General features: G+C 32.7%; 1 protein-coding gene across 2 annotated transcripts; it reads left to right on the top strand.

Annotated features, from left to right (window-relative positions):
* The first annotated feature begins 20,291 nt into the window (after positions 1 to 20,291).
* On the top strand, positions 20,292 to 24,094 carry LOC105958812 (glutamine synthetase cytosolic isozyme). 2 transcript variants are annotated; one of them, XM_012982817.2, is made up of 12 exons: positions 20,292 to 20,668; positions 21,092 to 21,131; positions 21,228 to 21,331; positions 21,443 to 21,491; positions 21,579 to 21,685; positions 21,776 to 21,863; positions 22,658 to 22,786; positions 22,907 to 22,981; positions 23,073 to 23,126; positions 23,255 to 23,292; positions 23,384 to 23,543; positions 23,712 to 24,094. In XM_012982817.2, the coding sequence occupies exons 1-12, from the start codon at positions 20,598 to 20,600 to the stop codon at positions 23,862 to 23,864; spliced, it is 1,068 nt and encodes a 355-aa protein (XP_012838271.1). In that variant the 5' UTR covers positions 20,292 to 20,597; the 3' UTR covers positions 23,865 to 24,094. The 2 variants fall into 2 exon arrangements, with proteins under 2 accessions (XP_012838271.1, XP_012838279.1); XM_012982825.2 differs by lacking the exon at positions 23,384 to 23,543 and having other exon boundaries at positions 20,494 to 20,668; positions 23,772 to 24,094.
* The last annotated feature ends 3,060 nt before the right edge of the window (positions 24,095 to 27,154 follow it).

The raw sequence follows: 27,154 nt of genomic DNA, 5'->3' as shown, positions 1-27,154 counted from the left end.
AGCGTTGAAGGAATTTCAACCGTGCGGAACAAGGGGCGTGCTGCAAAGTGAAGATTGATAATTCAGCGTATATACAGATCGATTTTGTACACGAAAATCGGCGCCACAATGCCGATTTTTGTTAACCAAATCGGCGACACAACGACGACTTTACAAGACAAAATCGGCCTTGTAACGCCGATTTTTTTTTTTATGATTTTTTTTTTTATTTGGTTTTGAATTTCATTAAGGGTAAATTGGTATTTTTTATGTTGAAGGCCTTGAACTAATTAAAAATGGGCTTATATATATATATATATATATATATATATATATATATATATATATATATATATATATATATAAGCCCATTTTTAAATCAACAAATGTGGGCAACTTTAGTATATTCTTTTTATACATTGAACAATTAATAATTTAACATTCAAAAAAACAATAAACAAGTAATTAATTAATCAACAAACAGTCTAACATTGAACAATCTAAAAGTTGAGCAATATCAAGAACTCCTACATCTTTCAAATTGCCAAAATCATCTCCACACGCATCCCACATTTTTGTCTTTTCATCGTAGTACTGAGCGCTACTTCTAGACAAAAGACGAAGATTGGTATAAATGAAGACCAAATCCTCCGCACGTTTAGGATTTAACTTATTCATTCTAAATGAATGAACGAAGGAATAAGTACTCCAATTCCTCTCGGAACAAGATGAAGAACTAGGTTGTCCAAGTACTTTTAAAGCCAACTTTTGAAGTAAAGGAGCACCCGAACCATAAAAATTGCCCACCATTTCCTAGACTCAATATCATATCTACTCACAATCGAATCCGGATCTCCAAATTGCCCAGCTTTGAGAGAGAAATTTGCAAATTCATCAATTGCATTTTTACGCTCCTCTATACTTGGAAATAATCTTCTAAAACACTTGATTCTTTCGGATGAAACTTCCCCATTCATATGAGGAACCAATCTATCTTGTCCCTCCAAAAGTCATTTTTCACTGTAATACCTTCAAGAAAGAGAGAAAGAAAAAAAAAATGAAAAATGAAAAACAAGTCAAAAACAAAAAAAAAAAAACTAAAAAAAATAGATGAATAACACTTAAAGAACAAAAATAATTAAATAAAAACTCACTTCGGGTTTAGAGAGTGAGCCAGACAATGAAGATGAATATTATTTTTTGCCCATCGGTCAACTATAATTTGTTGGATCACATCAGTGAAAGCAGAAAACCCATACATCTATTTTTTCTCATGGTCATAAATAACTTTCTTCACCTTTTCAATCATAGCATCCCACATCTCATAAACCAAATGAAGGCATGGCTTATCCGTGTCACAAACTCTAATCATCTCATATATAGGTTTAGTGATGGCTATAATAGTTGAAACTTTCTCCCACCACTCCTCACTCAACACTTCGTCCCTAAAAAAATTTGTTTTGCTTTGATCATCTTCTCGATATTATGTCTATTGGTTACTATCACCAATAATTGTAAACCACGTCTGATAAGCTCAAATTATTTAATCATGACAACAACAGATGCAAAATGAGCGCCGGCAACTGAAAGCAACTTTAAAGGGACAAGTCAACAGCCTTGATGAAGTTTTTAATTAACCCGCAATGAAGTTTTTATCTTTTACTTCACTAGAACAATCAACAGCCTTGATAAATATCAGCCCACAATCAGAAAAAACCATAATATTAATCAACGGCCTTTTTTGTGGGTCACTCCAACCGTCGTTCACTATACTAACCCCTTTTTCTGGCCATGTGCTCTTGATCGGCTCTAACAACCTCTCGACATGCTTCTTTTCTAGTTCGAGTGTGGTTCTCAATTTGTTATAACCAGGAGGAAGACAACCAGGTATCGAAGATTACAAGCAAATAAAAAAAAAAAATCACATAATAAGGATGCCTAGCAAAATTAAAAGGTAATCCGCACTATAACACATTCTAGCAATCTCTGCATCCAATTGATTCATAATACTAACATCAAAAGCTTTCTCCAGAGGATTATCACAATCATCGGCTTGTTACCTTTTCAAACCATTAAAAGCATTTTGTTCACTTGTACCACCAGGCAACGAACCATGGTTGTAGTTCCGGCAGTAGGCAAACCCATATTTTTAGGTTGTGAATTCATGGCTATTTATGTCACTTCGGTGATACTTTCTCTATTCACTTCTTTGCAAGGAGTAATTCATTTATTACTTATTTGGAATAGGTGAGCCTTAACTCTAGTGTAACTTCCTATTTTTCTTCATACAAAAATTACACAACCATCTACAATTACCTCCGGCACCTTTTCCGTTTTATCAAGTTTAACCACATGTTTCCACAAAGGATGGAGATCGTTATACTTAGTTTTTGTAGTGGCCGGTGTGAAATAATTAGCACTGCTACCGGTAGATTCATGATCCATATTACTATAATCTATAATAAGCCAATTGCAATTTACCGTCACAGTCTAGGCGCCCACTTGATGTCACCTCCTGAGTTGATTTTATTAAGGTTGGTTTTTTGTTCAATAGAGCAGGGCATATAAGAAAAGAAAGAGAAACTTCTGTAAGATTTTATGTTTATGTTTTCTGTTGTTTCCCGTGTTAATTAGAAAATATAAAAGAAATACGTAAAAGATTGAAAGATTCCAAATAGAAGAAACGCAATTATGGAGAAAATATTAAAAGAAATATGAAAAACCTTTCAGTCGTGTCCAAGTTGGACTCAAGATGTCCGAATTTTTATTTGTTTGCAGAACGGCTGTTGAGTTAGATTTTACGCTCAATACGTTTACTTTACGTGGATCTTTTGTTTATATTTAATTATATTTGTGCTTTAATTGATTGATTTTGTGTTTTATAGGTGAAAACGAGAATTATGTGTCCATGAAGGAAAAAATATCAAAGAAAGGAAAAATTTGCAAATAAGGAAATAAATCAAATTGGAAGAAGGAATCTCGCCACAACTTTGGCAGTGTCCATCATTTCAAGCATATAGCTCTCATACGAACTCCAAATCATCTGATTTTGGCGGCATTGGAAAGCTAATTTCAAGGGCTACAATTCTTATTTACAAAATCCGGACTCCAACATGGCGAAAATCGAAGAACGAATCCTGATGGGGGAAAGTGGCGGAAATTGATTCCTATTAGGTTTCCACTACTTCCTTATAAGGAAAAGCCTATAAAAACAACATGTCTCTACACCATAAAGAAGAAAATTTACTCCACAAAACGCGGAGAACGAAGATCAACGAAGACTCAAACATAGTTTTTCTTATTTATTTTATTTATTCTATTTTGTTTATCATAAGAATTACGAGTAGCTAAGTTTTTAATCTAGGATTTTATTAGAACCCTATGTGGTGATTCGAACCTATTTTTCTAATATTATGCAAGTTCAATTCCATGATTATTTCTTCTATTTGATCTTATTTAGCGCATGAACCTAGCTAATTTATGTTTCTATGCGTTATTGTTAGAATTGATTGATAGATTGTTTTAATAATTAGAACAGAGATAGAAGAACCTTCGAGTAATTTTCACCGGATGAGTGTGTCAATTGCATGTATTATCGTAGACATACAGATAATACCTTGGGTAGCCATTTACGAGACTTGTTATTTATTGTTTTATTCATAATTGGTTTGCATAGACATATAGTGAATCGTTTATGAATAATAGACTCATAATACACGCGACGGCGGGTTATGAGTAATTTAGTGTCTCGAGTTAATAATCAGGAATGGTAACTTGCATGATAGAGGTTTAATTGGGCGACGAATTACTGCATAGGGGGATGATAAAATCCTAGATCCGTTTTTATTGATATATTCTCTCGTGTTTATTTGCTTTTATAATTTGATTAATTATTAAGTTTCTTAAATTATTAAGTTGCTTAAATTTGGTACTTAGGATTAGATAATTTAAGTATTCCCTGTGGGATCGACATCCGACTCTCACGAGTCCCCTTTTACTACTTGTTTGCGATACGTGCACTTGCATGTTAGGTATTTAGCCCAACAACAGCCCCGACACCCCACCCCGATACTTTATGTAAATTCGAATACGGCCCGACACCGTGTCCAAGCCGTGGCGAGTCCGCACGAATCGGGTGTCGGACACTTGTACTCTTCTTGTTTTTGAAGAGTCCGTGTATCCTAGCTTGAAGGCTGGTGGTGGAAGGTTGCAAGAATCTTGAGACTCTTGTTGCGCTCAAAAATAAAGATGGAATTCAGGATGGCTTGTCATTCTGGGAATGGCTCTCTTTTCCCATCGCCACCACTTTGTTTATGATCTTCTGTCATCTTTGCGGAAAAAACAACATATATCTCAGTCTACCTTTAATTTGGCATTTTCTTACGTCAGAGTTTGCCTAATTGATTTTGACGAAATGAAACAACTCATCGTGATCTTGAGATATGATTATCAATCTTCGAAAATTAAGATGATTGAACTCCACAATTATTCCAAAATTTCTGATATTAAGGTTTGACGATTCGGGTGTTGCCTTATTTCACCTCAATTGGAAAATTCGAAAGCGAATTTGGGAATATATTTTTTTCTTCTTCTACTTCTTTGGCCTTGGTGCCTAATAAAATTTTATGTTCTTTCAAAAAAAAATAAAAAAAATAAAAAAATTATAAGCTTGTTTGAGATTCAACAGTTACATTTTAATTTTTAAATACTATTACTAATATTTTTATTGTAACATGTTATATATATTTATATTAAAAAGATATCACAATTTCAAAAAAATTATAAGGTAGCTCAAGTACAATTTATCGGATAGGCTAAATTCGAGTTTGTATTTTTGAAGAATTGTGGAGCATGGTAAGTCGGCTCATTTCAATTTCACTCATATCATTCACATGAGAATTGATCAAAATATTTACTATCTCCCGTATTATTTGTCTTTTTGGATAGTCTATTTTAAATTTCGAATAAAGCATTAATTGCATTATTTTCAATTTTATTATTTATAACTCTTAATTAATTAATTGTAAAACACTTAATAACAAGGATATTTAAGTAATTTCTATATTTTTCCCTATAATTTATACACATAACGACATTCAAATTGGGAACGGGTGATTACATATTTAGAACATACTTGCATTAGCATTAAGTCAAATATATTCATTTATAAAGAATTATGAGAGAGAGAAAAAAAAAAAAGAATTTAAAAAAAAAAAGGAGTCAAATGTATTGATTAGTTGTTAGTTGTTACTGAAGATCTAGAAGGGTTGACCACGGGTCCACGACTATGACTATTGCTACATTTTACAAGTCGCGTGACATGTTTTTCAAAGTCCACCACCACGACTATACCAATTTATTTGGTAACACAATTTTTATTGATTTGGAAATTGATTTATTATAATCATACGTGTCGGCATCCGATTTTTATGAAGACCCAAAATAAATCATTCTTCCCGTTTGGCAATGTTGATAGAATTGTTAAAATCTTATATATAAAAGAAAGAAAGAAACGTGGGCAATCCTAAAAACCCTAATGGTATTTATGTAATTCTTTATTTTTAGTATTTTTTTCTCTATTAATTTCTAATTATAATTTTCATCAGTATATCTCAAATCTTAAGAGATCAAGATAGAAATACGATTTTTTAAATCTTAATCTATATATTTGGATTATAAATCTCAATATGTCAGATTTTAAAAAATCAATGTTATATAAAATATGAATAATACTACATTATTAAATATTACTATGTTAAATTTAGTGTACGATATTTTCTTATATGTATTAAATTGATTATTTTTTCCACATTCGAAATAATATCCCGTGCATATATCGCACGGGTAAAAATGCTAGTTGATTTAATTTATCAGGATTATAATTATATTTTCATGATGATGAGATGATCTTATATTTGATAGTTATGATTATACAATCTCGGTAATGTATAATTGTTGTATGTAATCTACCTTCTCTTTACTTCTCCTTTTTAACCCTAGTTACTAAAACTGATTTTAAAATATGAGGGCACACAAAGTAATTCTATTTAATATATCCAAAGAACTATAATATTTCGTTTTGATAGTATAAGACATCGTTCTTTTACCTATATCAGATTGATTTAGAATTTATAAGATTGGGTTAATTCATTTAATTAATTATTTAGTAAGTAAGATGTTCGATTCATATACCAACTCTATTAAATCCTAGTATTGTATGTGATTTATCGATAAAAAAATTTTTTTTTTTATAACATTAACATGTAGTTTTAAGATAAAGTAATTTTTTTCTTGTTTAGACACTCCGTACTTAAGTATTCCTTAGGGAGAAAGGTGTAACTAATTTAATGAGGAAATAACATTTAGTAACGGATTTTAACTTTTGTATGTTGAGTAAATACGAATTTTTTCAACCAAATATCATAGGGGTCATTAGCAATAAACCCTTTATATAGATAATAAATGGTGATATGTCCAACCCTTGAATCTTTCTTTGTGCTATCCCCTAGATTTTATATTCCCAATTCTACCCCTATGTCAATTATGATAATTAGTCCCAATTAGTCATTTTTTCTCTTTCCATAACAATAATCTAATTCCTAAACATCTCCTTCCAAATTCCTAAAATTTTCCTTCCAAATTCCTAAAAATTTGCTACCAAATCAAAACAAATAATTTTTTTATTTTTTTATTTTTTATTATTTTCGGATTCTTTAGCCATTTTCATTTATTTTTATTTTTTAATAAAAATATTTTTTTTTTATTTTTTTTTAAATTTTTTTAAACAAAAAATTGAATTTTTTTTCTTGACAGATTTACAACTCCGAATATTACTATAGTTGAATATGACTATATGTGACTATGTAGACATATTCTTTCTTTATATTGCATTTTTTTGCATTTTCAACTTAAAAATTTCGATTATATAATGTGGTATAGTCATGTTTACCAAATTATATAAAACAACGAAGATTCCCTATTGTTTACAAAAACAATCCAATCAAAATTCACACAAAAAATAACAATTTTGAATCTAGTTATTCGAATATGACTACAGTCATATTCAAGAATAGTCATATTCGAATATGACTACAATCATATTCGAAAAAATACATAAATATGAATATAGTTATATTCGAACATGACTATAGTCCTGTTATGAAAAAAAATTGAAAAAATACATAAATAAAGATGGAAAAATAACGAAAGAGAGTCATGGGGAGTCGACGACAACGGCGGTGGTGGCGGTGGTGAAGGAAAGAGAGTGAGAGAGGCGGCGACGGTAGTGGTGGTGGTGGACAAATCTGGAAAATAAAATAAAAAAATGAGAAAGATAACGAAAAAGAGAGAAAGAGTCTTACGTGGCAACGAAGGAGGAGGCGGCGACAACGAGCGGCGACGATATTGGTTGTGTACAAATCTATTTGGAGACGATGGTGGTGTAAAGAGAGAGAAATCGAGAGAAACAACGAACACGAGAAAAAAATAAATCACTAATCGAGTGAATCAACAATAGTCATATTTGAACCAGAGTAGTCACGTTGATGCAGCTGTTTCAGATCTGGAGAGAAAAAAAAGAAAAAAATTGAAAATAACGAAAGGGAGGGAGGGGAGGCGACGACAACGACGGTGAATGACAGAGAGAGTGGGGACGTGGCTACGGTGGCGGTGGTGGACAAATCTGGAAAAAAAAAGGAAAAAAAGAAGAAGAAAAAACTGAGAAATCGAGAGAAAACGAAAAAGGGAAATCTCCATGTAACGCATCCGACAAAGGGCGGCGACGAGGTGGGGGAGGCACCGCCGCCACCACTTGTACGGAGGAGGGCCTCCTGCATTAGGTTTCGGCCGACCGGAGGTTGAAAAGTATTTTTGACTCCGGCGGTGACTAGTGCACGAACAACGGTGGCTATGGTGAGTGGACTACGGCGGTGGTGTGAAAAAATGAAGGAGGGCGCCGCCGCGGTATACAAATCTGGAGAAAGACGGAAAAAAAAATATGAGAGATCGAGAAGGAGAGAGAGAGGGGGGGAGTGAAAGAGTGAAATAAATTATATCACGTTAAAAACCTTATCAGAGAAGGACACTTTAGTCTTATCATGTCTGGTTAGGGGTGCCTCATTAATTAATAATGAAACTTGGGTGCAGGCAAAAATCTCTAATGGGTCCATTAGATATAACCCCCTTAATCTTACAAAAATTAGGGGTAGATCCAAACTCAAATTTGCCATTTTGATAAAAACCCATATTTTACTAAATTCCATCAGTACCCTCAATCAAATCCCACAAATCCCGTTACTTTACCTTTTGAAATTGTATCAAATCCCTCCCTATTTTCCCGTTAAAACACAATCCCCACCAAACCCACTACCAAAAATCTGCAAAACCTGCGAAAAAAACCAGATAACACTATACGCCGGCGACGATAGCACGCTATACGGTGGATTGACGACTTTTCTGTACTCCGACCAACCCCGCATTGGTACGTCTTCGACGTTTTTTGAATCATCACCCGTCGGTATGTTGATATTTTTTTGCTTAATCGACTGTGACGTTCGTATAATTGCAGATCTTCTCTAATCGCATACCGAATTCGAGCCCTAAATCAGTGGTGCTGCAACGATTGATGGGCAGGACATCCACCAGAAGTGGTAACCCATGTCAATTTTTTGGTTTAACTGCACCGCCACCACCTCCGCCTCCAAGATCGTCACCTCTACCTAGACCTCGACCGGCACCACCTCCGCCTCCAAGGGTGCGACACTCGATTTAGGAGTGAAGCCAAGTAACTTAAATGCCCAATGTCGTTATTATCGTCGTTGGCCGCCGCCGTCACTTCTCAGATATAGGGTTTTGATGATTTTTCGGCCCATAGTCGTGAACGAGATTCATAGTCGAATTAGATCTATGGGATAGTATATTAAATGATATGGGATAGTCTATTAATATTAAAACACAAATCCTCCACCGTCACTTCTCAGATCTAGGGTTTTGATGATTCTTCGGCCCATATTTTCGGCCCATAGTCGATTAACGAGATCCATGGTCGAATTAGATCTATGGGATAGTCTATTAAATGATACGGGATAGTCTATTGATATTTAAACATATATCCGTCGCCGTCACTTCTCAAACCTAGGGTTTTGATGATTTTTCGTCCCATAGTCGATTAACCAGATCCATAGTCGAATTAGATCAATGAGATAGTCTATTAAATGATATGGGATAGTCTATCAATATTAAAACACAAATCCGCCGCCATCACTTCTCAGATCTAGGATTTTGTTGATTCTTCGGCTCAATAGTCAAATAACTAAATCCATAGTCGAATTAGATATATGGGATAGTCTATTAAATGATATGAGATAGTCTATTAATTTTAAAACACAAATCTGCCGCCGTCACTTCTCAAATCTAGGGTTTTGATGATTCTTCGGCCTATATTCGATTAACGATATGCATAGTCGAATTATATCAGTGGGATAGTCTGTTGAATGATATGGAATAGTCTATTAATATTAAAACACAAATGAACATTGATAGTCTATTAATTTTGGCATTGACAGTGTATTAATTTGGCATGGTCTATTAATATTAAAATACAAATGAACATTGATGTTACTGTTGTAAAACATATGAATACTCTTGATAAAAAAATATCTAGTAAATATAAAGCAAGTCTATAGTTGATTAATTATTTGGGCCTTTTTTTCAAGTTGATGACAATTAGTTTATTAATATTAAAACACAAGTAAAATATGTAATAGTTTATTAATTTAACACTGATAGTCGATTAATACTGATATAATTCGACTATGCATCTCGTTAATCAACTATGGGCCGAAGAATTATCAAAACCCTAGATTTGAGTAATCCTAGATTTGAGTAACCCTAGATTGGAGCAGTGACGGCGGTGGCGGCGGCGGCCAACGACGATATCACTCCTAAATTGATTGTTACGACCTTGGAGGCGGGAGCGGCGGAGGTCTTGGTCGATTTTGGCGGTCTTGGAGGTGGAGGTGGTCGGATGTGGTGGTGGTGGAGGACTAGGTGGTGGTGGGGGTGTTGCTTATGGCTTTGGTGGAGGTTCTGGTGGCGGCGCAGGTGATGGTGGCGACTTTGGTGGTAACGGGAGAAGAGCCAGCGCCGATGATGGAGGAGGCGGTAACGGTTATTGGCGGCGACGCTGATGGAGGAGGCGACAACGGTGACGGAGGCCGTGGCGGCGGTCGGAGGTGGAAGCGGCGAACCCGGCGGCGTCACTCTTTCGCCTAAAAAACTAAATGGAGATATATGGTTTTGTAGAGATAATATAGAATATATAGTTAAGGAAATAAATGCCGTTAAAAAATAAAACAGGGGTATTAAAGGGAAATTAAATAATATATTGTGGCAAGTTGGCATATTTGGGTGTATCTCAAAAAATGAAAAAATTATATGGATCTACCTCATTAGAAATTCTGAAAAATAGGGTTATCCCTAATAAATCCATCTCTAATAATCAATTGGGTTTAGTTCAAAATATTTTCCATTTACGGGGTATTGCATATTTCCCCAATATCATATTAACTTCTACTATTTAGTTAATATAATTCAATTCTTCCAAACCCTCGCTAGGAGAGTTGGTACATAGCCTTTACTAATAGAATAAAAGGTCTAGGGTTTGAGTCACTCCTCCCCTACTTTCCTTCATAATGAGTTGAATTACTCAAAAGAAAAAAAAAAATTCAATTGTGATAATCGAGCGAGGGGTATTTTTGGATCTTAATAAGGGGATTAAGCTTAAAATAATAATAATGTGAAGTTAGGAGGGCTTAGGTGCTATTTACCCAAAAGCTTTGTGCGTGGAGATATTTTTGGAGGTAGGTAAAAGGACTCTAGAGTCCAAACACTACTGCATTTGCTCCATTTAATGATTGAATTTTGCGTCTTTCAATCATCAATAAATTGCGTCTTTCAATGTTCTGGAGGGCCCCACTAAAGTTGAGTGTTGCCCCTCGGAGTTTTGGAACCCAACAGACACGTGTCGGTTAAAACAAAATGTGGTCCCCACACCATTCTGCATTTCCGCGTAAAACACCCCGTTCGAGACGAGTGCCTTACTACCAACATTAATTTATCTATATTATTTGTTTTGTCTATTCGTCTTCATTTAATTTAGGGAGTAAATGGCAAATGGCCAAATGTTACTTAAATGGGTTCGTGACAATTGAACTTAATTAAGTATACATTCAATTTATTTGTGTTGTGAAAAAATCACCTCATTTAAACTTATTTGCAATTAAGAATTTTTTTTTATATATATTAAAATTATCATCAACTACTTGAAATCTTAATTCAATTCTAATTTTATGATTTATATTTTAGTTTAGCTCAATTTTATCAATTAACCAATTTTCACCGCCACCGCACAGAGACCCGCCTTTGACTTTTCTTTTAAAACTTAAAATATAAATAAAAATTATTTTCATTAATATTAGTGTCTTGGCTTGCAATATTACTGTCTCGAATATTTAATTAATTTTACTGTCTTGGCCTGCAATTTTGTTGTCTTCGACTGTAATATTACTATCTATGACCGTAATATTGTTGTCTCTTGTCGTAATGTTACTATTTGGGTCAATAATATTACTGTTTTGGTATTCAATATTACTGTCTCAGACAATAATTTTGTTGTTAACACAGTAATTTAGAGAGAGAAAAAAATCAACGCTTGAGAACAGCGCGGTTAGCAGCTGGAAAAAAAAATATTTTCCAAAAAAAAATATTTTTTCAAAAATTATGAATATGGGGTTAATGTAATTTATTTGTTCAAATCCGGGGTCATTTTGCAATATTTATGAAGTTATAATATAATGGATGAAATTGAAAATTAAAATATGAGGGGTATTGTTAGACAAAAAGACATGAAAATAAATTTATTTGAAAAACTATTTTTTGTCTGAACATATGTGCATTTAAGTCACTTATCATGACTTTAGATTAATAATTTAATTTCTTTTTTTTTTTGAAAAAGAGAGATATCATATATTAGGCACCAAATGCCAAACCAACAGGAGGTGAAGAACCTTCCAAAAAAGTCTTCTACAGAAAGAGAAGCGAGAGACTAGTGCACCAGGCTATTGCCTTGCCGTCTAATAAATGAAAAGGAACAAGAAGAAAATAAATGAGAATAAAAATAGCATTCTTCGATAATCGCTCCAAAGGAATGAGACGAGAACTCATTAGCTTGGAGAATATTGATAAGTTGTTGGCAATCTCCTTCAATCAAAATATGTGTCCACCCCTTAGTCCGGGCAAGTTGAGCGCATGTAGAATCGCATAAGCTTCGCCTTCCACCGGTTGACTCTTCCGGTGAACTTCCTGTTGTTCCCGATACATAAAAGGGGTAGTGAATTTAGTAAATTGGTTGAACAAATTAATTAATTGTTGGAAATCTGCTATGAACGAGAATTTTGCCGAGGCGAGTTGTCTCTGTCCTTAAGACGAAATTTCCCCGCAACGGTGCTAACGGATTAAATGGAAATCGTCTCCCAAGATACAACGGCAAAACTTGGAATAGGAGCACTCCAAATCCCAAGTACGACGAACTGTACTTTGTGTAGAACTTTTCGAGAGAATCTGTGAAGGGTAGGCTTAATATGTAGTAGGCTTGTTTTTAGATTGAAGTGTGGAATTTTGGGGAAGTTAGGGTCTATTTATAAGGATCGAAAAGTAGTATCCTTTGGAGCAAAAAGGTACCTTTTGTTTGAATGGTTGCACCATTTCGAGTTGAGCCAATTGGGAGTGGTTGCACCGTTTCGAGTTGAGCCGAATGGTTTGCATTGGTTCGGCCGCACCAATTCAGACCAGTCAGACCAATCGAGATGGACTTCGAGTAATAAGGGCCCAATGGGTTAAAAGCCCATGATCTAATGTTTTTGGCCCGTCCCAATATTTTGATATATATACAGCTCAGTACTTCTCTACTTTTCCAATGTGGGATAACTCAAATCCCACTTTCCTTATATTTTGGACTAGTAATTTTTTCATTCACCACAAAATTGGTTCTAATCCAAAATTCATTTATATACTCAATTAGACCGTACAATAACATTGATAAAAAATTGTTCATGACTCAATTTTTAACCAATTTTCCCAACAATCCCCCACATGAATGAAAACGAGGGCGTCGATTCTCTCTAGAGTTCCCGCGAATAGTATTGCATCGGGATAGGTAGCATATAGCTTTGAACCTTCCGTAGTGGAGTTACATCGGATTTACTAGGCTGAGTAGTGAACGCGATGTCTTGAACTGTCAGCCGTTCGTGTAAACCAAGACAATGCAACCCACACAATACTATTCTCACATTTCCTTAGTTCTCATGATTGTGTCCGTTTTGGCCATGGACACACATCTTGGATTTATAAGTGTTTGTCAAGTTTTTGAAGCGGCCCTCACTTCATACACTTACATAGGTGATCTCCTATTAAAGGTATCCTGCCAATACCTCACCTTTTGTTATAAGGTTTTGGAATCATTAAAAGTTTTCGCTTATCCTTTACCCTCTCTGCAGGCAGCACTAATGTCTATCACGGGAATGAGTTGGAAATATATTATTCCATAGGAATATATACTCCTTAGTGCATCACTGAACTTTCTTAGCTTAGTTGTCCCTTTTGAACCAGTTCTTGGGATCTCCAGTCAGCATGGTTGGGTTACCACCAAGATTGTCCTTAATTTATGGGTTTTAATCTCACTCCCCTAGACAGGCAATATGTTTGATCTCTTTAGTTGACTTTTAATCGCGGATCCGCTATTAACCATTGATTTTCATAATCAATGTTATATAATTTCTTTTGAGATCAATTGCCTAATGGTCTTATGTGTACGAGTGTATCGATACTTGCCATTATACATGTCGTTTGTGCCCTTAACGTAATCAATTGGTTATCACAATTTATTCATAATTGTAGACACCGACTTAGTCCAACACGGAACATCCTCCAATAATTTTATGAAGTTTATTCAACTTCTTTTATAACCTTATCTCAAGTTATACATTCGAATTCGACCATGAATCGAGCTATTCAATTTTGTTTGAGGATTTCCAAGATACATAATCTTAGTGGACTCATATATCCAATGTACTTTCCTAATACAATAAGATATTTTCTTTAATGTAATCCATTTAAAGGCTATACTTAGATTACCTAAGAACCCTTATAATATCATTGAATGATTATTATTTTTGGAATTACATATTTACTAGTTTGCAATTCATTATGCTGCCAAACTATCCAAAACATTTGTAATTGAACCATTGTTCATCATTATTTTTGGCAAGGTAGACCCTTGGTCTTTAGATAACTAGATCAATTTTCTAGTAGTGTCTCAACACGAAACTTTCAATAAGACTATCTTTGTCTTAGTGATTTTAATCTGTAAGATTACATCGTCTAGACCCTCGTCTTTTGACATCAAAAATTTTATTTTTACTTTTTCAATATTTTCTCAACGTTCAAAATAGTATCATGATCACTATCTCATGATTATAATGTCGTCTATAGACATATACTTCCATGTGCTTTTAATATAAACACATTGGCCACACTCATTATTACGAGAATTACTAACACAAGTTTATCAAATATTACTTTAGAATATTTCCATAGCTATTTAATTTAGCTTTATTGGACCACCCTTAATCATTCCTTTGAATAGTCCATCAAAACCTTAATGGTTTACTACTTGGAAAAAGACAAACTAACTTCCACGTACATTCTTCCAATGTAGACAATATTTCAATAATTGTCCTTTGTTCATTTTATAACTCATAAATTATAAAATCAAATCAAAATCAAACATATTGATTTTCTTTGTCATCTTGTTGTATCTTGGTTGTTCATCACTTTGATGATTTACCAATCACACATATTTTAACTTGGTTGTTCATCACTTTGATGATTTACCACTTAGACATTTATTAGTTCTCTTATTTAGAACTTATTTATTTTTCTTATTTTACAAGAAAAATATAATGTAATTTGCATCAAGAATGACTATCTTATGTACAATCATTATTTGCATATTCAATGAATATGCTTAAGTATTTTATCCACTTAACTATACTAGGCGTTATATATTAACTTAGGTACTTTTTTACCTTTGCCTGAACACCCCCACATTTCTAAATATTTATGTGGTTAGGGTCTAAAGACACCCACATTTCTAAATATTAATGTGGTTAGCTCGGGATAAAGACCCCCACAAATTCTAGAGTATGTATTCTAGAATTTATCAATATGATATCCATAAACTTTTTCCAAAGTTTTAGTTCTCATTTCTTAATTCATTTGTCAAAGTTGGCACTTTCCAACTTTCATTCACATAGCATTTAAATGCTTTGAGATCCTTATTTTTATTTTTATTAATAAGGATACAACATATAACAAAATACATTTTCTTTTGTTAGAAAAATATATTGGATCACCAACATATTTAGTTACAAAGTATTGTATTTCTTTCTCTCAAGAAAGTACAGAAAGAGAAATCTTCTCAAGATACTTAAATCTTGTCAACAAATAAGATTTCTTCATTTTCCTCAAAAGAGAAAACCCGTCAAGATACTTAAATCTTGTTAATAAACAAGAAACTATTAATCTCTTCAAATGGTAGTTGATCTCCACTATTCAATATTAATGTTAGAATATACAAATTCTAATCTTAATCGTTCATAATTTAGGATTGTATGTCCTAAACATGCCGTTCAAAATTCAGCCAAATCCAACGATTCAATTCTACAAAGCAAGCTCTTAAGCAAATTGCTCGAATTTTTTTTTCAACAAAGCATTCATTGTTGTTTGCAATTATTTCGGATGTTTGGAAATCAAAATCCGATCTCATCCATTCACATTGTAGATCATCACATTGTAAATGTGATATCAAATTGAACCAACGATTCGATCTTCTCTTATGTTCTTGAGACAAGAACTACTCATGTGCTCTCATGAATTGAGCTTCTCTTTCTTTCTATTTTATTTCAATCACGCTTTTAATTAAACAATAGTATGATTCATATATAAAACATATGTACATAAACATAATATATGACATGTGAGCACGACGTTCATACTAGTTGATCATAGAAAGAAACAATATATCAAGCATATTATATCAACATATAGTATACACACGAGTATATAATAACATCAAGTTTGAACATAATATTTCATGCCATAAATTAGTTCATGTCCAACATAATGAATTGATATAAATTTTATAGCACGTAATCAATGCTTGTCCATGCAATAACACAATTATGATGAATTAGTATGGTTTACGCAAATAATAAGATGTATACTAATATTCCTCTTACTAAGTAACTTATACTTAATATACGAGACAAGTCTAATCGTTCATAGATAATATTAAAAACGTTAATAAGATCACGTACTCACGAATTTCATATAACATATTCGAAAATCTATCAACTGAATGGTTCCACATCAAATGAAAATTGGGAGAAAGCTAATCCCCTATCAAAACTATATGCAATTTATGCAAATAAATATGCATTTTCATAAGAAATGTCATGTAGTATAGCACATATCATGATGTTCATAATACACTTATTCAAGTAATTAACATATATGCTATCACTTTATTGCATTTAGGATAAAAATATTTCTATTATTAGTGTACATACACAAACATAATGAATATTCATTAAGCATATATATATATATATATATATATATATGCTTCCACATAGAAATTAAACTATCATGCAATAATCCACCATTATATCATATAGCATTATCAATATATTTCACAAATAGATATCTTATAATTAAAAAGCGTACCCGATAAATTATATGTTCGTCAATTCAAGATTTTGTGGGTAGCACCAAATCGTGTCAATATTATGGCAGTGCTGAATGATTTATTCATATCTCTTCCGTCCCAAGTCCGATTTTGTTGATTCAATATGATCCGAACAGCCAACAAACTTTTCTACAACTTTTATCTTTTACGTTTTCTGAGATTCGGACTGGATCATGATCAAAATAAGCCTCGAAGTCGGAATAGGTGTGCTGTAAATTTGCACCAAAATTTCGTGCATTGGACATTGGTGATGCGTTAATATGCGACGAGTTGCATTGGTCACGAACGGTTGTATTTTTCATGAAAAGGTGCATTGGCAGTTCTGCCACCCTTTGGTGTTTTCATCATAACTTCCTCGTACGATCTCCGATTGTGACGATCTAACATGTTCTGGAAAGCTAACTTGATTATCTACAACTTCTGTGAAATGTTAATTTGCCATATTCGGACTTTAACACCTTCGAAAATGGGCAAGAATGTGGACTTCATGTTCTGTCCGAAAATAAACTTTCTCCAATTGTATTTTGTAACTTCTTGATTTTTGGCAGACTATCTTCTTCTCCATCTCGTTTACCAATGTGTGCAGAAAACACAATTTACTAAATCAAAAAACATTTCGTCTTAAGATTGTTGTTCCCGATACATAAAAGGGGTAGTGAATTTAGTAAATTGGTTGAACAAATTAATTAATTGTTGGAAATCTGCTATGAACGAGAATTTTGCCGAGGCGAGTTGTCTCTGTCCTTAAGACGAAATTTCCCCGCAACGGTGCTAACGGATTAAATGGAAATCGTCTCCCAAGATACAACGGCAAAACTTGGAATAGGAGCACTCCAAATCCCAAGTACGACGAACTGTACTTTGTGTAGAACTTTTCGAGAGAATCTGTGAAGGGTAGGCTTAATATGTAGTAGGCTTGTTTTTAGATTGAAGTGTGGAATTTTGGGGAAGTTAGGGTCTATTTATAAGGATCGAAAAGTAGTATCCTTTGGAGCAAAAAGGTACCTTTTGTTTGAATGGTTGCACCATTTCGAGTTGAGCCAATTGGGAGTGGTTGCACCGTTTCGAGTTGAGCCGAATGGTTTGCATTGGTTCGGCCGCACCAATTCAGACCAGTCAGACCAATCGAGATGGACTTCGAGTAATAAGGGCCCAATGGGTTAAAAGCCCATGATCTAATGTTTTTGGCCCGTCCCAATATTTTGATATATATACAGCTCAGTACTTCTCTACTTTTCCAATGTGGGATAACTCAAATCCCACTTTCCTTATATTTTGGACTAGTAATTTTTTCATTCACCACAAAATTGGTTCTAATCCAAAATTCATTTATATACTCAATTAGACCGTACAATAACATTGATAAAAAATTGTTCATGACTCAATTTTTAACCAATTTTCCCAACACTTCCTAACTTGCCACCACACACATTCAGCTCTATCATTTCTCACCACAAGCGATGTACGGAAAAAGTCTCGACTCACCAGAAACGATGCATCCACGTTAATTTTCAAAACACCGAATGGGAGTTTCCCATTCTTGTATGTTTGGAGCCTTTGTAAAAACAATGAAAACAATATAAAATATTGTTATTATTTGATCGATCAATCCCACCTGTAAAGTGACTGCTGTATATAAAATAGTTTGTCAATAAATTTTTACCGGATAATACGAACCCCCATTTTACAATTCGAACTTGAAAGTAATTTTTACTATTCTTAAATAATAGGATAAATAACACTTAACCCCCTGTGGTATAAACTTAATGACATGGCCCCCTTATACTTTCAATGTAACACACAACGTCCTTCTACTTTAAAAAAAATTCTCTTCATAATGAGCATGATTGTTTACTAAGTGAAATATCATAGGTTATTATATACTTATATCAAGAGTACAAAAGGTCATGTGCACAGAGTTCAAACTACAGGAATATCACACGCTTATATTAAAAGTATAAGAATGTCATTTATGCAAAGCTTAAACCACATGAGGGTTAAATGCTATTTGCGCTAAATAATAAATATTAATTTTGTTCACTAGGCCTAGTTTTGCATACTCTAAAATTTACAAATTGAGGGAAGTAGTCTTCTTCTATTTCTAAAATATATGCCATTTTTGTGCTAACAAACTTTAATTATAATGAAATACTTAATGCTCTTAACAAGTAATAATAATTGAAACTCTTAAATTGGAAAACAACACGTGGTTCCCACTAATAGCACATGGTAATAGGTTTGGTACAATTTCACCAATTTTTAGTCCCATGTGAAAGTATGAACCTCATATTCTTCACTATTATAATATTAATTTCCTATCTAAGAAATGTTTACTATTATTAACTTCATCAAAATTGATTTATTCCCACTTACCTCTTCTTTTTCATTAGGAGAAATACATGTTATATATGTTTATAATTGAGAATTCATAATATATGTTTATTTATTATTATTATTAAGTTGGAGCTACAAATAACAATTATTCCATATTTTTCAAATAGCTGCCGCTTTGTCGTTTTGATGAATTATTTTTTTGTTCTATATAATTTGTCGGTTTAGAATTTCAATAATGCATTAATTGCACTTTTCTCACATTTCCTCGTATTAATTCTATTTACTTAATAGTCAATTAGTAGATTTTTTTAATGATATGAGTAATTTTATTATGTTTTATGCATATCTCAAAAATCCACTCGTATGCATCAATTGTTTTAGTGCACCACACCAATAAAAAAAATAAAGAAACAAAAAAGAGAATTATTTCGAAACGAAAGAGCACAAAACAAGAACACCCTACACACTCAAATTAAATGAAAATACATAACACATCATAGTAACTAAATAATTAATTAGTCAGTAGAGAATTGATTCCATCCAATCTCATCTAATCTGAATTTGTCTAATCTAGATAACTATATCACCCCGAAAGAATATGATACATTTAAATACATTTATGTTTGAACTAATCTACAAAAAAGTTGTGCTTTTACAATCAAAATAAATAAAATAAAAAAGTAATTTGAAAGTGTATAAACTATAAATGCGGATTACATCTTTTTACTTTTTTGAATTTTGCAGATATGCACATATCTTTCTCCAAGACTTTCTCCACATAGCATGCAAAAATTAAAAATTAAAAAAAAAAATAAGAAAAGAGCCCGAAAAATAATCTCCGCGTATCACGAGAATCCAACTATTAGATTCTCTCACCCTCTCCCAATACCTAAACGCTCGGGGTGGCGCGTGGCGACAAACCCTCCAGAAATACCACGTACCTTGAGATGACCGCCGCTAGACGGCGGCAGCGCCGCCGTATCCAGAAAAAGGCGGGGGAGGCCTTTAAAATAGGAAATGAAGACTTTTAATACCAATCTTGACTAGCATAATAAAAATTAAAAAGCAAATCAGATTTTTTTAATAATAAATAATTAATAATAATAATAATTAGCCAGCAATAATTGATATACAAAAAAGAAAAATATACATGAACAAGAAGAAAACAAACGTCATGCTAGTTCCAATGTAATTGGTAACATTATTATAATAATATAATATAATATAATATTAATTTAATTTCGCTTTATTAAAAAATCGTCATATATATAATATTATATATATCAGAATTCAGAACCTCCTATAAAACCTACCACCCTCGCTTCACAGTCTACTACATTTTCTAGAGAGAGAGAGAAATACAGGGGAAGAGAGAGAAACAGAACTCCTTTCTGCAAAATAAAAAAAAAAAAATCAAAAAATGTCTCTCCTTTCAGATCTAATCAACCTCGACATCTCAGAAACTGAGAAGATCATTGCTGAATATGTCTGGTTAGTTTTCTCACACGCGCTTTTCTCTAATGGATTTTGCTCTGTTTCTCAATTTTTTTTTCTTCCGGCGAAACGACTTCGTTTTGAACAAACCGCATGCTTTGATTTATGCGTTTTCGTCAGCGTTGTGTTTTTTTTGTTTGATTTGATTCGATTGTGTGTGTGTGTGTGTTTATATGTATATGCTCTGTTTTTTTTTACACTCTGTTTGATCTTCGTATACTTAGTGGTTACAGATTTAAATCCGTTTTTTTAAATGTTAATCCTCTTTATTAAGTGATGTTGATTGCAGATCTTACCTTAATTAGATCTTGATTTTTTTTAGTTTAATATTATTCGGTGTTTGTTTTTATTTAACCGTTTAATTCTATGATTAAATTACAAGTAACAAACGCCGCCGTGTGTGGTGAAAATCATTTGCAGGATCGGCGGCTCCGGTATGGATCTCAGGAGTAAAGCAAGGGTATAAATAACTAAAACCTATTTTAGGATTTAATTATTTCTAATTTTTTATTAAAATTTAAAATAATATTAATGATTTATTTATTTGTTTATGCAGACTCTCCCCGGGCCGATTACCGATCCTTCGCAGCTCCCTAAGTGGAACTACGATGGTTCGAGCACCGGTCAAGCCCCCGGCGAAGACAGTGAAGTGATCCTATAGTAAGTGATAAGTGCACTCGCTTATAGTTCGTTGTTCCGTATTTCGTCGATTAATTTATTTTTTTATAATTCAAATATTAATCTTCTTAATAATGTCATCAATGCACACAGCCCTCAAGCCATTTTCAAGGATCCATTCAGAAGAGGCAACAACATCTTGGTAAATTTTTTTATTAATATGTATATATATGTATACGTATGTGTTTATTTATGTATAATTCTTACTTGTTGGTTTCTGTACTATTAGGTTATGTGTGATGCATACACTCCAGCTGGCGTGCCGATCCCTGGGAACAACAGGCACAATGCAGCCAAGGTTTTCAGCCACCCCGATGTGGTGACTGAAGTACCATGGTATTAAAAATGATATATCGATTAATTATTATTATTCATTATTCGTGTTGAGACAATTTAATTATTGGAAATGTTGTTCTTGATTGATAGGTATGGTATCGAGCAAGAATACACTTTATTGCAAAAGGATGTTAAGTGGCCCGTCGGATGGCCAAAGGGAGGTTATCCCGGACCTCAGGTAAGATTAACATTTCCTCGCTTTTTTTTTTTTTTTTTTTTTTTTATATAATTTATTTAGTCGTATTGTTGATTCTAACATTTAATTTTCTTTCTTCAGTTAACATTATAACTAGTTCGTTGTATGTCTTAGTTTCATGATATTCTTGTAGTACTTGCCAGAGTGAAATGCTCGAATATTGGAAATACTTTTTCCGTTCCCATTTCCAAAAATTCCGATTTCAAAACTTTCGATTTTTTTTTTTGGATTCAAAACATTGAAATTGAAATTGGAATTGGAACTTTTCGATTTCCATTCCGGTTCTAATATCTGAATGAAATTCCGAATTGTTTCAACAGTACACCTATTTATTTATTTATTTACTGTACGATTACAAAATTAATTAAATGTAGTAATTACTTGTACTTCATATTGCGGAGTCAAATGCTTTTTACCCGTAGTTATTACACATTCATAAGGAGCCGTTGTTTCGCACTATTCCCGAAATTTCCAAATTTCTGAAAAATGTTAGAATTTATGTGACATTCCAAAAGTTTTGGAATCGGAATTGGAAGTCGTTTCGTACTTCCGAGAAAAAAATAAAACTTTCATCCAACCTTATCCCCTAGTACTACCCCTTATGAACTGCATCATATGTATACTGTGGTTTCATATACTCGTGTTTCGTATTCTTAGTATAATACATATACTATTTTTTCTTTACCTTTAGTGCGCAGGTATTAGCCATTACAAAGGTTAAATCGTAGTATTTTCTGTTATTTATATATATTTTTTTATTTATCTATTTGGTGTAGGGCCCGTATTACTGTGGAGTTGGAGCGGACAAAGCTTTTGGGCGTGATATAGTCGATGCTCATTACAAGGCTTGCATTTATGCTGGAATCAACATTAGCGGCATTAACGGTGAAGTTATGCCTGGACAGGTGCCTTTCACTTTCTCATCTCGAACAAGATTTATTTTTTATAATTATTTATTTATTTATTTATTTATTATTATTGATTATTTTCTTTCCAATAATTTAATATTACATTAATTTTTCCAGTGGGAGTTTCAAGTTGGACCTGCTGTTGGAATCTCAGCTGGTGACGAGGTTTGGATTGCTCGATACATATTGGAGGTAAAATAATTTTTTCGCCACGATTTGTTTTAAGTGGAAATTATGTGAAATCACTTAATTTTGTGTTGACGTAATTCTTTTTATTTGGCAGAGGATCACTGAAATTGCTGGGGTTGTGCTATCATTTGACCCAAAGCCTATCGAGGTAAATATTTCCGTCTGATTTTAGCCAAGTTCGTAGACAAAGTAAATTTCATTTTTATTGTTGAAAATTGTTTGTTTTGATCTGTCGTTTTTTTTGTTTCTAATTCATGTAATTTTTTTTACCACTAGGGTGACTGGAATGGAGCCGGTGCTCACACTAATTACAGGTAATTTTTTAAAATTCCTATATATGTTTTTTATTAATTTTACGGTGGAATTATGTAATTAAATCTCATTTTATAATTATCCTATTTTCAGCACCAAATCTATGAGGGAAGATGGAGGCTATGAAATAATTTTGAAGGCTATCGAAAAGCTCAGTCTGAGGCACAAAGAACACATTGCCGCCTATGGAGAGGGCAATGAACGCCGTCTCACCGGAAAGCACGAAACCGCCGACATCAACACCTTCAAATGGGTAAATTAGGACAAAATTATTTATCTTTTTTTCCTTTGCGCGCAAAATTACCTCTCATCCTGGCTTATATATCCGATCTATCAATTGGGCTCTATGCAAATATAAAATCTTGAATAATTTCGTTTTGTAACCAAACAAGGCCTTAGCAATTTTTTTATTTTTTCGTAGGGAGTTGCAAACCGAGGTGCGTCGATTCGCGTGGGTAGAGACACGGAGAAAGAAGGAAAGGGATACTTTGAGGACAGAAGGCCGGCTTCGAACATGGACCCGTACATTGTCACTTCCATGATTGCGGAGACCACCATTCTTGGAAAGCAATGAGCATGTTTTTTTCAATGCAATTATTATTAGCGATTATGATGCTATTTTTATTCGATTTTCGAAGGAAGGATTGTAATTTTAAGTAGAATGATTTGGGATTGTTTTTTCTTTAGGTAAAGTCTTGTGGATTTTTATTATTTGCTTTTTAAGGCTTGTTTGTGAGGGTTGAGTTTGTTCTCAACCTTTCTTGATTTGAGCCTCTTAATAAATGAATGAGAATTTTCTATTAATGTGGTGGAAATTTATATTGGTATTTGCTTCTAGTGCTTAGTTTTTATACTCTATACTTGCTTATTTATAGAGTTAATTGCAATATAGTACCTTGTGAAATATTGAATTGCCAAATACCTCCAGCCAGTATAAACTTTTCTGAAGTTCAATGCATCCTTTGTGATTTTAGGGTTAAACTAGTATCTTACCCCGTGCGTTGCACGGTGGATATTTTACAAAAGTAAATAATAAAGTAGTTTAAATATACGACATGAAAAAACGGGCATATTGAATATATAACATTAGTAAATGCCAAAGTTACTATTGGAAAAAATAGCACGCGTCACGTTTGTGTACTGTAGGACAATGTTTGAACAAACATAGATCAAACTTTTACATGTTTAAAAATAAATTATCGAGCGGAAAATTATAGAAAATAACAAATAACTTATAGAAAAATACAATAACAAATAACTTAACAAACTATATAAACGAAAACTTGTAGATACATATACTCTTCAAAGTTGGAAACTTGAATTGCTCCATCACCTGACATATTGTAGATATCAACACGATCACCTGACATATTGTAGATATCAACACGATCACCAGTTCGTTTCTTCAATGATTTTCGTAAAGAAATTGTGGCATCATTATCACATATGAAATCCTAAAGAATAAATAAAAGTAATGTTAAGTTTATATATATATATATATATATATATATATATATATATATATATATATATATATATATATATATATATAATGAAAAACGTCTTCTTCATTACCCCAACTCCTAGCCATTTAAATCAGAACACAAACATTCAAGTATGTCACACGTTATTATAAAGGAGAAGCAAACTATTGCATTAAAAATAGCTCAAAGCAAATCAGACAGGAAAACTTTAAAGGACAACTTATGTGAAATATATGGAGAAATTATCAAATAAAAAGTACAGAAATTAGAACAATAATAACTGATGTGAAAATACATAAATTAAATTAAAGGTATTGTCAAATTTCCAAAATATCAATATTATCCTTCTCTCTTCGAAAAAGCTATGAAAATGCTTCAAGTGGAATTCATAGTCCTCTTTCTTTTGTGACTTTGCTTATACACATGTAATTACATAAATTTTGCAGAAGTCGTGTTGGGATTTTGCTTATTAATAAACAATGAAAACAAAATATTTGTTTTGTTAAATATTAAATAGTAACAAAAAGAAAGATTCTTCCGTAGTCTTATAAAAAAAATAGAAACAACAAATATCAATACATCCATCGAAATAAATAAAATCAGATATTTAATCGAGAAAGTTAGCAAAAGACAGAATTCTAGCAAAAGCAAAATACGACTTAAGAAATGGAGCATAAACAGAAGTAATTTAGCATTAGCACAACTATGATTTTAGAAGGAATTAAAAAAACAAAACTATTCTGACAACTATTGAAATAAAGAAATTCAGATATTTTAGCAAAAAACTCAGATGTTATGCCAAAAGAAACAATTGGTTTAAAAAATGAAACACAAAAGGTAACAACAATTCATACAACTTTAGCAATAAAGATATTAAGAGATTTAACTGAGAAACCTAGAAAAAATACAGGTTTCTTAAAGAATCAACAAACAGAATTGATACTTGGAGCACAAACAGAAACAACAAACAATAGTACAACTATCAAAATAAATAAATCGACTTTAGAAATAATAAACATAAACTAATAAACTAATACCATGTGGACATCACACTGTAGTCAAGTTTTTGCAGCAAGAGAAGTGCATGGTTTCAATAGTTGTACAATAGAGAAGTCCTTTTGATCCTTCGGTAACGAATTAACAATCAAATTGACAGTCGATATTTGTTTAGGCTTGCATCGATTAATTAGAATAATGAATTAACGTGAATAAGTTCTTCCCGTCACCATGTGGCATAACTTGAACAAATAAAGTGACCGTTAGAACTTGTTTTCAACTCAAATAAATTCAAAAGTTCCTCATAATTAAAGTAATTATTTCGAAGAGGGATATTCACAACAGAGAGAACTTACCAAATTAATTCGAAAGATTGAAAAATCAAATGCAACTGGAAAGGAGGGTGAAAAAAATATGGAAAGAAAAACATGGATGTTTATCACCGGTATATATCCTACGACAAAATCCACCATCCTACTAAAACAAAACAAACAAAAGAGAAAAACCTCTCGTCTACTATCAAAGCACACTAAATTCATAGATAGATAGATATATATAGAGAGAGAGAGAGATAATTTACTGACATGGCGGGTGGTTTTTTCTTGCTGTCAAACTTAGATTTGCGTCTATAGGCGTTTTTTTAGAAGAGAATTAATCGAATGCAGGGAAACGACGTATTTAAGGAATGAGAGTGGAGCAGTTATGAGGAGAAGTTATTTGAACGTGTAGGAACAAAACAACGTGTCATCAAGCTTTCAACACAACGTGGGAAGTTTTGCAGATACGGTTTTTTTCAATCGATTGATTGCAGAGAACGTGGGAAGTTAGGTTATTAACTGTGTGTTCAGATTTCTACGTTAAAAACGGCGAAAGAAAAACAAAAAAAAAAAAAAAAAAATAACTTCCAAAGTGAACGGACAAAAATGCCCCTAGGGTGACAATTTTTTCACAAAAATGGGATTAGGGTTTCGGGGCAAAACCTTTCTTTTATATATAAAGATTGACAAAATTGCCCTAGGGGCTTTTCTTCAATTATTTATAAATATGATTATTTATAACATAATTATATTTAATTTAATAAATATTATTTATTTCTTCATTTTGTAATTATTAAAAATGAAAAAGAAAATATGAACAAGATCTAAACATATATCGTAATATTAGAATTTTTTTTTTAATTATTTTTATTTTATATTCTGCAATTTCTTTATTTACATTTTACTAGCATTTTTTCCGTGCGATGCATTCAAAAATAAAAAATAATGATTAGTTTAATATATGATATTGACAATTATAATAAAATTTGAGACGTGCTATTTCCACCCTCAAAATAACTTTTTTCACCACCAAATTAGATTTATTTCCTATTTTACCCATATTTTTT

The sequence above is a fragment of the Erythranthe guttata genome, chromosome 11 (assembly GCF_056151865.1).
Source record: "Erythranthe guttata isolate IM_541 chromosome 11, IM_541, whole genome shotgun sequence".
Taxonomy (NCBI): Eukaryota; Viridiplantae; Streptophyta; class Magnoliopsida; order Lamiales; family Phrymaceae; genus Erythranthe; species Erythranthe guttata.
Note: the sequence above shows the minus strand (reverse complement) of the source record. Positions and strands in the feature narration are given on the sequence as shown.

Excerpts from the sequence above, each read along its gene's own strand:
- LOC105958812 (XM_012982817.2), top strand. The coding sequence starts at position 20,598 with ATGTCTCTCCTTTCAGATCTAATCAACCTCGACATCTCAGAAACTGAG. Across the intron at positions 21,686-21,775 it reads GTGGTGACTGAAGTACCATG|GTATGGTATCGAGCAAGAAT; the intron begins GTATTAAAAATG and ends CTTGATTGATAG. Across the intron at positions 22,787-22,906 it reads GTGAAGTTATGCCTGGACAG|TGGGAGTTTCAAGTTGGACC; the intron begins GTGCCTTTCACT and ends TAATTTTTCCAG.